This window comes from Eleutherodactylus coqui, chromosome 6, assembly GCF_035609145.1.
Source record: "Eleutherodactylus coqui strain aEleCoq1 chromosome 6, aEleCoq1.hap1, whole genome shotgun sequence".
Classification (NCBI taxonomy): Eukaryota; Metazoa; Chordata; class Amphibia; order Anura; family Eleutherodactylidae; genus Eleutherodactylus; species Eleutherodactylus coqui.
In genome coordinates, this window is record NC_089842.1 from 51,811,604 (window position 1) to 51,828,025 (window position 16,422).

The 16,422-nt window shown below is 43.4% G+C and overlaps 1 protein-coding gene across 1 annotated transcript in view; it reads right to left on the minus strand.

Moving 5' to 3' along the window:
• The window catches only part of SCNN1D (sodium channel epithelial 1 subunit delta), a 36,081-nt gene extending 30,825 nt beyond the window's left edge, over nt 1-5,256 (minus strand). Inside the window, exons 1-2 of the mRNA XM_066572698.1 lie at nt 5,239-5,256; nt 3,222-3,562 (exon numbers count right to left, since the gene is read on the minus strand). Of these exons, the coding sequence (XP_066428795.1) occupies nt 3,222-3,550 (329 nt within the window). The 5' untranslated portion in view covers nt 3,551-3,562; nt 5,239-5,256. The remainder of the gene's footprint in view (nt 1-3,221; nt 3,563-5,238) is intronic.
• Nucleotides 5,257-16,422: the final 11,166 nt, after the last annotated feature.

Here is a 16,422-nt window from a genome sequence, read left to right on the forward strand (position 1 = left end):
TTCTCTTCACATTCACAGGAGATTTATTGTATCAAGTAGAACAAAGAAATGTGTAGGGGTCCAATCATAGGGAATAACACCATAGGTTACTGCTTATTGCAGTAGAAAAGTAGAAAATCATTACAAAAGTTTAATTCTGACTAATGAATACATAATGTGATGTGGGTATACGTTTGCTACATTGATAAGAGTAATGCCCTGTTTAGACAGAATGAATCCTTCAGCAAATCATTCAAACGATTCAAAGGAATGTGAAATGCTGAATGATAAGTGTCCGAGGACTGCACGATTGTCAAAGAGTCTAAATGGGCTATGGGCTGCCCAGGCGTGGACGTGCTAGTGATGATATCACCAGCTCATTCCAACAGGCAAACAAGAATCGTGAGCTTTTCAGCCCGTGTAAAAAGACTATAAGGAATGTGGATGCAATGACTAAATATGGTCTTCAGGAAATGCACAAGTCCCCAAAATCAAGGACTGTTCAGTCTAGTTTACGCCGCTTTTATGAGCTTCGGACTAAACTGTAAAAACAGATCATTTTAATACTTTCACATGGGTACCGGAGACACTCTGACATTATTGGTCCCTTTGAATTGGTCAAAGATCACCCTTCACTTACATAAGAGTGTTTTAGCCCTGCAGAAGAACAGTTTTGCTCTAAAACACAGGCTTGGGACCCAATGGGAAATACAGATACTTTATCCTAAGATCATTGCTTTGTGACTAGATGTATTCTAGCCACTAGGCTGAAACAAGAGGAAAGGAAATGTGACAGATCCTTTTGAAAAGTTGTGGATAGAGTCAATATTTCTCCCAGTTTTATAGCTTCATCAGTGTTTCTTAACTCCAGTCCTCATGGACCCCCAACAGGTCATGTTTTCAGGATATCCTATGGTAGGAACACCTATGGCAATGTCCGAGCACCAACAATAATGACATCACCTGTGCAACACTGAGGAAATCCTGAAAACATGACCTGTTGGCGGTCCCTGAGGACTGGAGTTGGGGAACACTGCTCTAAGACAACTGGGGATTTAGTTCAGCAGAAAAAGAGTCCCTTCTTCGCATTTGGGTTTTGTTCAAAAGCCCAATAATAGGGCTTGGTGTTCGTGGGGATCTCCCCTCTGAGACCCCCACTGGTCTCATGAGCAGGGGTCCTCCTCACTGCAGGGTCCCTGCACCTCCTGCATTGAGGAGGGGACTAAATAGAGCACTGGTCACACAAGCACGCTACCTCGCTATTCACTTTCAATGGGACTGCGGAGATAGCCAAGTGGCAAACGCTTAAGTATTTCTGTCAGCCCCATTGAAATGAATGGAGTGTTGACTGTACATGCTCGGCCAGCACTCTTCATCCTGATATCGTTGCGGGGAAAGAAGCAACCCCTGTAGTGACAGGCAGAGGGGCACATGGGACCTTCGTTCTCAAGATTGGTGGTAAGACCCCTACCGATCAGCAAGTTTTCCCCTATCTATAACCTCTAATTTTGGTACAACCCCTTTAATTAGCTTTGTGGCTCCTTCTATTCAGAGGTCGTTGGGAGTTGTCAGCAATTGCACCCGACCAATCAATAAGTGATGGCCTTTTCCAAGTGACATATCATCACAAACTAAGGTAGGGAAAACCCTTTAATGTTGATTGACCCCCATCGCTGCCAAGCTAAATTCCACCAGGTACTCCGTCTGCCATCTTGAAAACCTCTATTATGACATTTCTTTTTGTTAGAAAGCAACTTAGGCTGAAACTGATCTTGAACATCGATATCCATACAGATCCAATTTAATAAATGTGGAAAACTAGACGTTTACGTATATCATATTCTACGGACGTGGGATCTTAATAGGCACCTTGTAACAGTAGCCTATAAGTAGAAGAACAGTTATCTTTACTGCTATAAATATTGAATAACTTTAGACTGCTTTCCATGAAAAGCTTCTTTGGAACAATAAAAGTTTCCCTTTAACTTATCTTGTCGGACAAGTATAGTTCATGTTCTAGTACAGACAAGCTGTTATGCCTCATAGAAGATTTGCATATATCCTACATGTGATAATGAATGTAAACTGTACAGATAGTTAGAATTGATCTTTCTGTGTTTTGCGGTTGTACATGAGATTTATACATAGACTTTCATTCCTGCATAATAAACCACCATACTCGAATATGGTAACATTGATTGGATGATTAACATTGTTTCCTTGTTGTACATTCAAGGAAATACCGGTATATAGTACAATTAGTCTATTTTTATAAGTCCCGGCCCTTGAGGGCAAAATATGGTTCTCAGAGATACCTGAATTGGTCAACCAATGAATTTTGACATTCAGCAGCTTAGCCAGCTAAGGGTCACAAGATAAAGCGGTTGTCCGGTTTAGAAAGCCCATTTTAAAATACCCTATAAGGACATTCTGAGATAAAATAGGACCAAGCCCTTCCAGGATTCTCATCTATTAACCAGTGAAGTGTAATGCTGCATATGCCACATGGTGGCACTACAGGAAAATTGAGCACTTGTTGTTAGGTTCAACCACAGATTATAGTTGATCGCTGATGATCCCGTCAACAATACAACTGGTGAGCAACTTATTTTCAGAGCGCTCTTCTAACAAAATAGAATTGCAAAAACTAGCATGAAGGCAATGAGGTGTACAGAAGTTATACCTAAAGAGGTTTTCCACTTAGGATAGGTCATCAATGTCTGATTGATGGGTTCCACTGCTCGCCATTCGGTTGTTTGAAGAAGCCACGACACTCGGTGAGAGATGTAGACTCTTCACTGCATACCAGACACAGTACCATACATTTCATATCTCCAGTGCCAGGTGTAACTTCTTGATCCAATTCATGCAAATGGGGCTCCTCACAGACCACTTGATGAATGAAAGTGACTCCACCAACCTGAAAAGAGGCTGCAACACTCATCCGAGTGCCGCAGTCCAATCAAACAGCTGATCAGAAGGGATCCCGAGCCACGGAACTCCACTGATCAGATATTGATGACCTATCCTAAAGACATGAATATTAGAGTCCTGGAAAACCCATTTTATTTATCCTATGAAGTAGTCATGGCCATGGCACTTTCTTCACATTTGCAGATCTAAACAATTTCTCAGAGTTGCCCCTCTTGCAGTAAATAACTAATAAGTTAAGTTCATACTAATCTAGGTTCCAACTTTTCATGTTTCTACTGTCATCTTATTAGCATGTACTAACTGAATACCTGTACGGGTTCAGATTGCAGACTGTGACAGCAGGAAAGATCACTTTCTTAGATTGTAGTACAATGGCCATATTAGTTGGATAGGACCAGTATTGATTGAAGGTATCTCCAAACTGCCAGTACAGCATCCCAAAGGCGCAACAGTAAAGAACGACCCAAAATCCAGTCTTCATTTTATTCCTCTTGGAGCAGTTCAGTCTGATTGTGCCATGGATGGTGGTGTTAGCACAGAAGAACTCAAACAACTCCGTGAAGGATTGATAAAATTCAAACCAGCTTTCTTCAACCTTCTCTTCCTCGGCAAACTTCTCTACTTCCGCAGACTGCATATTGGAGAGGACCTGGCACAAGAGAGAAAATGTAAAGACGCAGATCATAATCATCCGCAATGTGTTATTTGGCAAGTGATGAATATTACAATAGTGTAAAACTGCTTGAAGACTCTAGGAACAAATTGCAAAAAAAATCACAGTTGGTTTTTAAAACCCTGACAACATATTCAGATGGGTGATGAAAATAACATAAAAGTAAACTTAAAAGATACTAAACATTGAATAGTTTTCAGGATTTCTGGATAAGGCCTTATTCATACCAGTGAGTGCGATTTAGGTCAAGGAAAAAATGACCAATTTCACTGCCAGTGTATTCAATTTAAATTTACTACCTTCATCCACAAAGCCCTCCACAGTGCAGCGCCCCCCTATATTGCCTCCCTCATCTCAATCCATCACCCAGGCCGGGCTCTCTGCTCTGCTAACGAAACTAGACTGCGCGCCCCTCTAATTAAAACTTCTCACTCCCGCCTCCAAGACTTCTCCAGAGCAGCACCAGTCCTCTGGAACGCACTACCAAAGGCTACTGGAGCAATCCAGGACTCGCAGAACTTCAGGCGTGCTCTAAAAACGCACCTCTTCAGGGAGGCATACCGCATTACCTAAACAATCCCATTGTCTGTATATAGCATCCCTCACTCTCCACCTCGCCATACCGTGCACATCTCCAGGCCTTTACCTTTTGTATCCCCCCATTACTTGTAGTATGTAAGCTCGTTGGAGCAGGACCCGCACCCCTATTGTTTCCATCAACTGATACTATGTAACCGTGGTTCTGTAATGTTTGTACTTTTGTCTTTCTGTATTCCCCCTGTCTATGTAAGCGCTGTGGAATATGTTGGCGCTATACAAATAAAGATTATTATTATGTGCATTTTATAGCAGATTTTGCTCAGTTTTTGCATTTTTAAAGCAGGAGTGTTATCCGAGTGCAATCCGTTTTTCATGTGCATAAAAAAACCCCCAGAGTACTCAACTGATGTAATTGAAAACTCCTATTAAAATCAGTGGGTGCATGAAAAAAAAACGGAACGTACTTATATGCCATGCATGCACATTCTGTTTGTTTTAACACACCTGTTGACTTGAATATGAGACCAGAATAGGAGATGCTGAGAAAAAAATGTAAAAAATTGCACGTGTGAATACACGCATTGACTTTAATGGGTCCGAGTTCTGTCCGTTTTTAAGTTTGGACAGAACTCAAAATGTGAATAAGCCCCAAATGTTATCTAGAATAATGTTATCTGATTTTTCATGTGTCATAAAAAGCTGTTTTTTTTTTGTTTTTTTTTATTAAATTTGTCATTCATTTACTGATGAAACAATCTGCCAATAAATTGAGTTGCACCTGAACTTCTAGGATCGTCAGTGTCAAGAGTGTCACTCAATGGGGTAAATGTCAGATTTGAATTCTGTTTTCGATCACTATGCTCAATAAATCAACACTATAAATCTGTCACCTCTGTATACTTTGCATTGCCTGCATAATCATTTTTATCAAATCTACTATATCTACATTATTTTGCAAGCCCATGTAATATATTTTACAGAAAATTCATAAATACATTATTAATGACGTGATGCTACAGATAAGAATAACATATGTAACAAAGGAGTCAATGACAAAATATTTCTAACCATAAACCATAACATTTTCCCCCCTCCTATATATTGCCTCTTACCTAGGTCTGTACACCTGCTGAACTGCTATGCAAGGAGATTACCACACAGCGCTGCTGTGATCAGCTTTATAAAGGCTGGAGGGTGTTCTCTTCACAGAGGAAGTGCCAGAAAAGTTTGAACATGTAAATGATTACATGACTACGCGCCTTATGTGCATACATGGAAATACATAAAGAAATCATTATCTCAAACTGATTGCAATGAGAATTACGGTGCGATTTTTATATATTGATTAGAGACAAAGTGATAGCAAAGTGCGCTAGCAAATAAATACTCAGTTTCTATGCTCCATAAATGCAGCATTCTGAACTGTGGTACAGATAGAACTCTTTTGCAATTAGGACCTGATGAAGACCCTTGAGAGGGTGGAAACGTGTAAATTATTCTGCCAGTTCAATAAATACTGTTGGATATATATTTCTGGTCTCAGAAGCTTTAAGTGTTGATCTTCCATGCAGAAGTGCCATAGTTGGTGTATTTCTTACTATGTATCACCCCAAGTAGGGGTAGAGGTATTTGGAACAACACCTCTCCCTGTCCATCACAGCTTGAAGCTGGTGGAACCTGCAAATCGGTGAATACCCAAACATCAAGCATTGGTTGGAGTTCTGCTGAGTTCAGCCCAAGACCTTCAGGCAGGATTTACTTTTGTTTTTTCATTTTTATGGTTTTTGGAATACTGCACTTAGATCTGCGCTGTGGTCCTCTTTCTTTTCTCCTGGTGTGGACTCCCAAGTTTCAGCTAACTAGTATAGTTTTGATGAGGTTTGTTTTCAGTAGTCCATTTTTTTCTATCCGTGACACACTCAGTGGACACTGAATTCTAGCCTACATGCGAACAATCCCAATTTTCATGGTATTCTCCTTCGAATTGGGCTGTAAAAGGAGATTTGGTTGCATTTCCAAGGAGAACAGGGGTAAGGCCAATTTGGATAGAATATATTGGTGTGTTCCATCTGTAACCTGGATAAAGCACACCATACTAAATACACTTACCAGAATATCCGAGCCACCCTTGCTCTATTTGAAAGCATCACTAAAATGTCATAAATGGCCATTTTAATTCAAGGTTGCATAAATACTACCCGTTTTCAGGTTCGGTGCTATATGGGGGAGCTGACAAGTATTCAACTAGTGTTAGGCTCATGATAATTCAGTAGGGAAGATAAAAAAATGCCTCTACCACGTTGGCTGTGAATTAGGCTTCATTTACATGAGCGTATATCGGCCCCATTTTCACGGCCAGACAATATACAGCAATTTCCAACGCTTCATTTTAGATGGGCGTATTCCCAATGCGTAAAAATGGCTGGCCGGCGAAGATAGCGTATACGATGTGCATTCCAGACGGCCATTTTTACGCTAGCGGGAAAAGATGGTTCTGTAACATGGCAGTGTCTCTCAAAACTCCCATAGGAGCCTATGGGAGCTGCTGGAGAAGGGAGGTAGTTTAGCAGCATGACTGCTAAACTCCTTCTCCCTTCCCTCCCCCCTCCGCCCCTTGCCAGGTGGCTGCAATGGGAGGGGGCAGGATGGGGCAGGAGCTAGTGTGCTAAGGCTACTCCCATTACTGGCAGCTGACAAGGGGTGAGAAGGGAGAGGGAAGGGGGTGGGAGTTTAGCAGAGCTAAACTCTCTCCCTCTGCCCGACCGTATACTACGTCTGAACAGCCGCATAAACGGTAGATGTGGCTGTGACTTGCGATTTTCGGTCGCGCTGTGGCCGTGATGACCGAAAATCGCAGTGTTCATGTCAAAGAGCCCTAAATGTGCCTTTAGATGGAATGATATAGTTTTTGAAAAAAATCGTTCAAACGAGCAAAAGTGAATGTGAATGACAATCATTCAGTCTAAATGCGAGCCAACGATTGAACGAGAATCATTTACTTTTCGTTCGATGTTTATTTTATGCAAGCATAAAAATCATTGTTGGCTTATTCACTAATCATTCAGTTTAAATGGTAATTGTTCAGTCCTCCTCATTCGCTTCTACAGCAAATGTGAAAGACTGAATGATTCTGAGCAATTTCTCATTTGGACAAGCCAACGATATATCTGCCTGTCTAAATAGGCTGGACGAGAGCGAATGAGCTAGCAATGACGTCAGTCGTTTTTTCGCTCATTCGAATGATAATCTGCTCATCTAAAAGCACCTTTATACTCCCAGTCATTATTCCAAAGAAGCATAAGATTAAGTACTAATTTCCTCATAATCGCCTGTACTATTAATTTATGTAAAACATGTTGAAAGCTCGGTCATGAGTTAAAGAAAAGCAATGTCAATTACATATCACTTCAGGTTTTATTGTGCAATCCTGATAGACGTGCTGCGTAATCATCATGTTCGCATATGTGATATTTACAGGGAACACAAATTAAAGGGGAACAAAGTGATCTGCAAGTGTTCCTTCTGGTGAACTCATAGCCAGATATAATTCTAGATTTAAAGAGGACCTGTCACAACTTCCTGTAAATGGAGCTAACTTCATACCTTTACAGTTAGGTCCTACTCAATTCCTCTCCTGCTTTTATTTTCCTTCTAGCCTCACGTTTTCACGTATAATTGGACCTCAATACTTAACAATTGTCATGTGGGGTAGTTTCCACTACTTAAGGTCAATAAAATCTCGCTTCGGGCACTGACGCTAGGCGGTAAAGACTGCCTACATGATGATTGACTAGTACTGGTACATCTATTATGATCCCCACACATCACACACAGCTCTACTACATGCATCCTGATTCACACGCATCACACACACATACAGCTGTGGTACATCCATGCTGATTTCCAGACATCACCAGCTCAGCAGACTCCTGGATACAGTGATCAGCCCCTGTTCATGTGATTCCCTGACTCCACCCACACAGGTGATCACATGACGGTGATGTCATCACAGGTTCTAGTGGCTGCTGTCAGCTTATCCAGTATACAGTACTTTCTACCAAACTGCACAATGACTCCTCCCACAGCAGTGACGTCACTGCAGGTCTTTCAGCCCACCGGATCTCTTTTACCAAACTGCATGATGGCTCCTCCTACAGCAGTGATGTCCCCACAGGTCCTTCAGCCCACCGGATCTCTGTGGTGGAGGTAGGTCAGGGTCTTCTGTCAGGACCGCTGAGTTGTGTCTGAGATAATAACGGCTTAGCTGTATTCTCAGTGTTCTATTTTTGTCCTCCCCTTCCAAGAGGTCCAAGTGTGTTGTTCTTCTGTCGGTTAGGCTCTGTATGTTATATATGTTGTAGGACCTTCAATGACATCACAAGGGGGGCAGAGTGATTATATCACCAGGGCGGAGCATGAGAAGCACCCACACACAAACATACATATTCACGGTCAAGTGGTCCTTAGTAGTTTGATACAAACATTTATTATGCTAATGATGCAACAAGTGAGCCAGACGTGTCTGGAAGCAAAACCCAGCCACCATATTGGGTGGCACAGTGTGCAGCCAAAGGTAGTCTAAGTAGTACATGCCTGACTTTTCTCCCTCAGAAATTGTGTAGAACATGTAGATGAGAGGACACTATATCACGGGCTACTTGCGACCAGATCTGTGAGGTCAGTGACTAACGAAGTATGTGTGGATAAGTGCCAAACTGGATTTTGATGTGCAATTGAAAATGGCTTAAAACCTGCCTGTCATTTCTTATCCTTAGAACTGTAGATTTTTGTGTGGATTTCCACAGCTCTGGACTTGGCTGCATCCAGAGGTGTAATTCGCTCCCATGTGAGAGGCCCCTAAGGTTATATTTGCAAGCGCAATATCCATCCGAGAAACTCAGACCGATATAGAGCTTGCATCTCTGCGATTTTACATGCGAGGGCAATGCATTTTGCAAGAAAATTGCTCTGCATTGCTGAACATGCAATTTTCACAAATGTTTTTCATGTGCTAGTTGATTTTCAATAGGAAAATTAAAAATTCACATCACACCTACATGAAGCTCACATGTATATGCGAGTGAGATGCCATTCTTTTTCTCACCCATTGGAAACAGTGGCCGAGTTTTCTGCTTTCTCAAAAGAGAATAGGACAAGCAGTATTTTCTCTGTGCCATAGCATTGCTGCCAGAGAAAAAATGCACATGTGAAAAGAGACAATGGGGTATATTTTTATGTATTTCTCAACACACAAAACTTGCACGAGAATATCGGCTATGTAAATGTGAACACATATGAGAACACACTCTGAGACTGACGAGGTGCTCTTATAGAGTGAGTCTTTGCTCTGGCTCATAGGAGGGTCTTGAGTGGGGAACATCCCTCTACAATGTCAATATTCCTTAATAAGGAATGCGCTGTATATACAGAGTTTCCCCCCAAATAAAAGCCTACCCCTAAAATAAGCCCTACCCTGATTTTTGTGGGGAGGGAGGCTTGAAATATAAGCCCTATCCCAAAAATAAGCTCTAGCTACACTACATTAAAAAAAGCAATACATTACCTAACAGGTCCTAGAAGATCCCTCCTGCTGCTCTCCGGAGCTCTGGCGCTCTTGCTTCAGTCCTCAGCCGCCAACAGAAGATTGATTGCTGGTAATAGATAATAGGGTGCGTAAACCCCGCCTCCAGCAAGCGATGGCTCTGATTGGTTTAGCCAAGGTGCTTGAGAAACAATCAATGCAGCGTTCAATGAACCAATGCGATGGCTGTGATTGGTTCTTCGAGCGCTGTATTGATTGGCTGAGCTGCAGCACTTGAGAACCATTCAGAGCCATTGCTTCCTGGAGGCGTGGTTTACAAACCCCATTACCAGGAAGCAGCTGAGGACTGAAGCAAGAGCATTGGAGCTTTGGAGACCAGCAGGAGGGCCCCGTTCGGCGCCTGCAGCAGTTGGGTCATGTTAGAATGACGCACAAAACCTATACGATCAATCAATCAGTACAAAATAGTGCATAATGCAATATGGTTTTCCACAGAAGCAGGAACAAGTTGGAAGTGCTTTGTGTATGACAAATGCTTGAAGGAATGTGCACCTAAAAGAAGATGGGGTTGCATCATTTGATATAATTAGTTCACACAAAAACATACAGGAAGGGGAAGTGCACTATTTAAATATTATGAAGAACTCAATGCGTGCGAGAACCAGGTTCCATGGCGCCGACTAAAGCTGCCTTCTGCCGGGATTAGACGCGCTGGCGCTGTCTGCCCTCTTCTGTCTGGCTCCGGCGTGCTCACGCTGCTGAGGTCTTCTGCGCTTTAGTCGGCGCCATGGAGACGGGGACGCCAGCACCAGAGGGGTAAGGGTATAACTTCTGTATGGCCAATATTTAATGCACGATGTATATTACAAAGTGCATTAATATGGCCATACAGAAGTGCTTAACACCACTTGCTCTCACGGGACAACCCCTTTAAATCAAGGCACCTGCCTTCCTTTCCAGGAGTTGGATGCAGCTAACCTTCCTCCCCCTCCCATTTTCTGCAGCTACCATAGGAGCCTAAGGAGGTTCCATCGTTTTTCGATTAAAAGATAGGGGAAGACCTATATTTTCAGGTGTGATTTTTCTTTTTTGTGAGGCTAAAGATTGTTTGTCTGAATGTTTCCATAGGAAACCATTGGTTCTAATAGTCACAATTTTTTTGCGTGGGTAACATAGCAGCGCAAATCGCTTGTGTGAATGAGGCCTGAGAAAGAGGTGTCACGGCTGCAGCTCGGCCAAAAATCGCATGAACGAAAGGCAGCCATGACCAAGTCATGGCTGCATCTCCCGTATATACCCCAGTTCAGACAGCCTGGGTGCAGCGTGTATATGCCAAGCCCGGGATACCATCAGGCGAGGGGAGAAAGATTAGCTCCTCTAAACTCCCCCCTCCTTCCTGCCCCCTCTCTGCACCTTGCTGGCTGTCGGCAAAGGGAAGGGGCGGTAATGGGCGGGAGCTAGTGTGTTAATCTCCCGCTCCGCCCTCTCCCTTTGCCAAAAGCTGGCAAGGAGTGGAGAAGGGGGAGGGAATTTATTAGAGCCTCTGCTAGACTCCATCCCACCTCCCTTTTCCGGTAGCTCTAATAGGCTCCCAGAGGAGGCTATGGGACCGGCCGGTGTATTCCGGCCAGAAGATAGTTCCAGAACTTTTTTTCCAGCTGGAGTAAAAACGGCTGACTGGAATGTGCACCATATGTGATATCTTTTTCAGCCGACCGTTTTTATGCACCCGAAAATCGGCCATCTGAACTGCTACATTGGAATCCAATGCATCAGATGGTCATGTATATCGTCCGCCGTGAAAACGAGGCCAATATACGCTCATGTAAATAAGCCCTGAGACTGTAGCTCTGAGGTGAAGAGCCAAATGGTGGCTGAAAACCACGATCCTTACAAGAGTTGATGGCTCCTTGGATGACACCCTGCTGGGTAAATAAATTGATGAACAATTCTGGTCTGGACACAATGTCACGTCCGTGCAGCACACAAGCACCACGGTCAGCACGGACGCAGGATGGCGTTCACAACCACTGCAGTTGACAATACCATGCACTCTAGAACAGTGCGCACCACACTATGCTGAACAATAGCACCACTCCAGGGAGAAGGAAGCCTGGCCCTAACCTAGCAGGGAGGGTGAAGAGAAATAATCGCCTCGATAGAGGCAGCCCCACTGTCTTCTTCCTGTGCCTTGATTGTCCCTAGAGAGACCCCTGGAGAGACAAACTGAACAGCCAAGCAAAACAGAAATGAAAACCGAAATACAACTGAAAAGTAAACCGCAGCAACTTATCTGGACCTAGCGGTACACCTAGCTCAGTGGAATTCCAATCTCCACTACTCCTCTATGAAGCTGAATAAGCAGCATTGAACAAAGGGAGGGGTAAGAATATAAAGCTACTCTACACCTGAGAACTGGCAGTAATTAGAGAACCCAACCTCCAACCTTCTCTCAGGCATGGCTAATCCAGCATGCATCCATGCAGTAAAGAGAGACAGCACCCAGCAGTCTCTACACATGGTGCTATAACCCTTATCCTGCATAACAAGGCAACAGGTTTTGGCCTGCGTCAAGGCCACCATACCATGGCGCTGTCACGACCGACAAGCTGTGACACACAAGTTTTTTAAGGTGTGATCAACCATCTAGGTGGAGGAAAGATGGTGTTCCTGTGAGCTAAATACCCCCAAGTTGCCACACTTAGCACAAATAGGCTATAACAGCTGAGGACCACTTCAATTACCATTGCTGCTGTTGTAGTAATCACTTAATTCAGGTGATGCTCAAAGGGTAGCGTAGCCTCATCAATCAGGTATGCCTTATTGTATATACGATGCATCGGATAAGAATACACGTGAAACAGGCAAGATGGTGTTTCAAGCTTCTTTTCTGAAGCACCTATAATACATATTTCTTTTATAGCAAACTTTAGCACTTGTCAGGAGCTGATCACGAGCGTCCCTTGCTCTGTCAGCATCCAAGCCTACTAAAAGAAGCATTTCATAGCGAATCATAGTAAAGTTATGGCTCGTACACAGCCATATAGCCATAGTTGTGTATTAATAGTGATGTTCTATTGCAAGGACATAAAATAAACCTAAATAAAATTAGATCACTGAGCAGAGGAAAACTTCACTTGATCAGATAAATCTGGATTTCTGTTGAACCATGCTGATGGGAGGGTAATAATTTAGCGCAAGCAGCATGCATTGATGACCCATTCCTGTCAGCCATTCAGAACATGTCAGGACCTCCATCTAATCTGCAGCAACCGCAAGAAGCTCACCTGTCTGCATGGGCCAATATTCCTGCAGACAGCTCTGACATCCAAGAAATAAGACCAGAATCGGATATTCAGCAAGTTTTTTTTACATAGACCATGGGTCCGTGTGAAAAAAAAAAACACGTCTCAGTAGCTTCGTTAACAGTATTGTGACAATGCACTGTTTGTGTGCAGTCTGTTACAAATACGGACTGCATACAGATCTGAAAATCGTCCGTGTGTATAAGTCCTAACAGACTATTTCGTGTTTAGAAAAGATGCTAGTCTGTGATAATGGTATATGATTATCTCAGCAATTAAAGACTCATTAATTAAATGCAAATGTTTATGACGCAAAGTCTCAGAGCTGGAATTGCTGGAATGTGCAAGGGAAATAGTCATTGTGTAAGTGGGACAGCTTATAGGACTTAAACACGGTCAAGATTAAATACATAGGGCGGTATTTCTGTATTGGCTACGTAACTTGACATGATTAATGAGATGAGAATTTAGGTTCAGTGATGATCACAAAAAGCACCATCAGTCTCCTTTTTATATGCCATATAAAGAGCATGCAATAAAATAATGGATGTATTACGCATAGTAATCAATTAGGACTGGTGTTAAATAAAGGTGGCACATTGATAAACTCTCCTTACTGATATGGAGGTATGCGGAAGTGCAGTACTTCTATGGAAGTACACTATCCTACCAATGGTATGTGAACACCCCTATCAGTAGAATGGATCATGTCTTATTAGCATGTCACGTGTCCTAAACCATGCTACATTAGACACAGACCCTTTGAGGCATCAGCCATAGTTTGTGACGGGAACTACATGTTATTGGATATACAGGCTATGCCGCTGCATACAAGCCAACCATCCTAAAGCACAGTGCATCAGCCCATCTACAATGGTGCAGGGAGCTTCATCATTGGACAGTTCAGGAATAGAAGAACGTTCTATGGAGTGACGAATCACACTACTCCATTTTCAAATCAGATGGACATACCTGGGTGTGGAGGATGATGGGGAATGCCTTTTGCCTCAGTATGTTGTGCCAACAGTTTTGTACAGCAGAGCTTTCATTGTGTTGGCAAGAACCATGAACACGGAGGTGAACCTTGACATTGCAAACAATAATGTGATGCCAACAATCTAGCAATACTCCAGGGAATGTTCAGCAATACTTCCAGCAAATCCAACACTGTTTTACATTGGTTTGAGGATATGGATGTTCTACGATTGGACTGGCTGCACAGAGTCCCAACCTGAACCTACTGAACATCTTTGGAATGAACTGGAATGTTGGGCCAGGGATTATGAACAGCGTCCGTCTTCTTCGAGAGAACTTGACAAATGTTCTCAGGACCAGTTGGCATATCAGATGTTAGTAGAAAGTATATCATGGATAGTATTCAATGTCACTAGAGCCAAAGGAGCCCCACTAAGTATTAACCTTTCTAATCCAGTGTCAGACCTCGCCTGACATTGAGATTTCCCTGCATAGCTCCCATGTTGGGCGGGATCCGACGCAGGTTTCTAACACTGTGCAGAAGAGAGGTTGGTCATCGAAGTTCTCTTCTATATATGTATATTACAGTATGCAGGAGAGAGGTCCGATATCAGTGAGGTGAGCACTGTATCTTCTGAAATAAGCTGTGGGTACCCAGCTGAATTTCACTTTGTTTTGGATGTGGACTTTCTGCTGAGCACATTCCGCAGCATCTCTGCCCCATGTAAACATACCCTTAAAGGGAACCTGTCAGCTTGAGCATGCAGTACATTCTGCAGGTAGCATGCTATAGAGCAGGAGGAGCTGAGCAGATTGATATATAGTTTTGTGGGAAAAGATTCAGTATGAGGGCTCCCACACACTTGCGTTTTTTGTTAACGCGATTGTCAATGGGACTTTCTAATGTTAAATGCACCAAAAACGCAAGTTGCACTGCATTGCGTTGCGTTTTTAATATTAGAAAGTCCCATTGACAATCGCGTTGACAAAAATACAAACGTAAGTGTGCGGGAGCCCTAACTTAAAGGGGTTGTCCCGCGCCGAAACGGGTTTTTTTTTTTTTCAACCCCCCCCCCGTTCGGCGCGAGACAACCCCGATGCAGGGAGGTAAAGAAAGCTCACCGGAGCGCTTACCTGAATCCCCGCGCTCCGGTGACTTCTCTACTCACTGCTGAAGATGGCCTCTTCCTCCGTGGACCGCAGCTCTTCTGTGCGGTCCATTGCCGATTCCAGCCTCCTGATTGGCTGGAATCGGCACGTGACGGGGCGGAGCTACACGGAGCTACACGGAGCCCCATAGAAGACTGCAGAAGACCCGGACTGCGCAAGCGCGGCTAATTTGGCCATCGGAGGGCGAAAATTAGTCGGCACCATGGAGACGAGGACGCCAGCAACGGAACAGGTAAGTATAAAACTTTTTATAACTTCTGCATGGCTCATAATTAATGCACAATGTACATTACAAAGTGCATTATTATGGCCATGCAGAAGTGTACAGACCCACTTGCTGCCTCGGGACAACCCCTTTAAATTTTACTCATTTACATCTCTGTTCATTCTGAGTTTAGGAATTCAGTGGGCGGCACTATTAGTGATTGAAAGCTCTTGCTGTATGTACAGTTATACATAGGTAGCTGCCAATCACTGATAGGAGTCATGACCAAAACTTCCACCGATCTCGGGAATGGAGGTATCGTGTCCTCTTTTGCCTGTTATTGCAGGGTCGCTCCACACCATTCAATGGTCAGAATCAATGGAGCAATGGCCAAGCATGTGTGGCTACCATTCATTTCAATTGGGCTGATGGAAATACCTGAGCATTTTTCCACTTGGCTATCTCTGCAGTTCCACTGAAAGTGAAAGTGGGGGACCCTACAAGTATATTAGGAGACGGAGCACGAAATTCGGAAAACAACAATAAGCTTTATCTGTCGGTTGAATCAGTGGCGCAGTCACCTGTATGGGATTCAGCGGTACATTCACTTTAACTTGACATACAGTTTCAAAATGCTGCAACACATTTTCAAGCAGCAGTGCAAACACGAGCAGTGCTGATTTTGCTCTTTGGCAACCCTATCACGGTTTGTCGGCCTTTGCAGTCTCAGTCTTTAACACAAGTACACGGCTATTGTTAATTATCAAGCTTCTTTATATATGCAGAAACATACGGTGGGGTGCGGGACGCATATTATCAATTTCTGTAACAGCTCAGCCGTATTCAGCGATTCGAGCAACCTGATTGGTTGTTTGGGTTGGCTGATTTAACCTGATTGGTTGTTTGGATTGACTATTTCAACCTGATTGGTTGTTAGGGCTGAGCTGTTAATATGCGTGCGGGACGGTTGTGTGAAGTTAATATTTGTTGTGTTGATTCTGTTGCTGGTTGGTATTCTAGGGTTATGGCCGTCACGTACCGGACACAGGAGAGGGAGAGGGGGACGATACCTATCGATCCCACCTCAGTCCTCGATCAC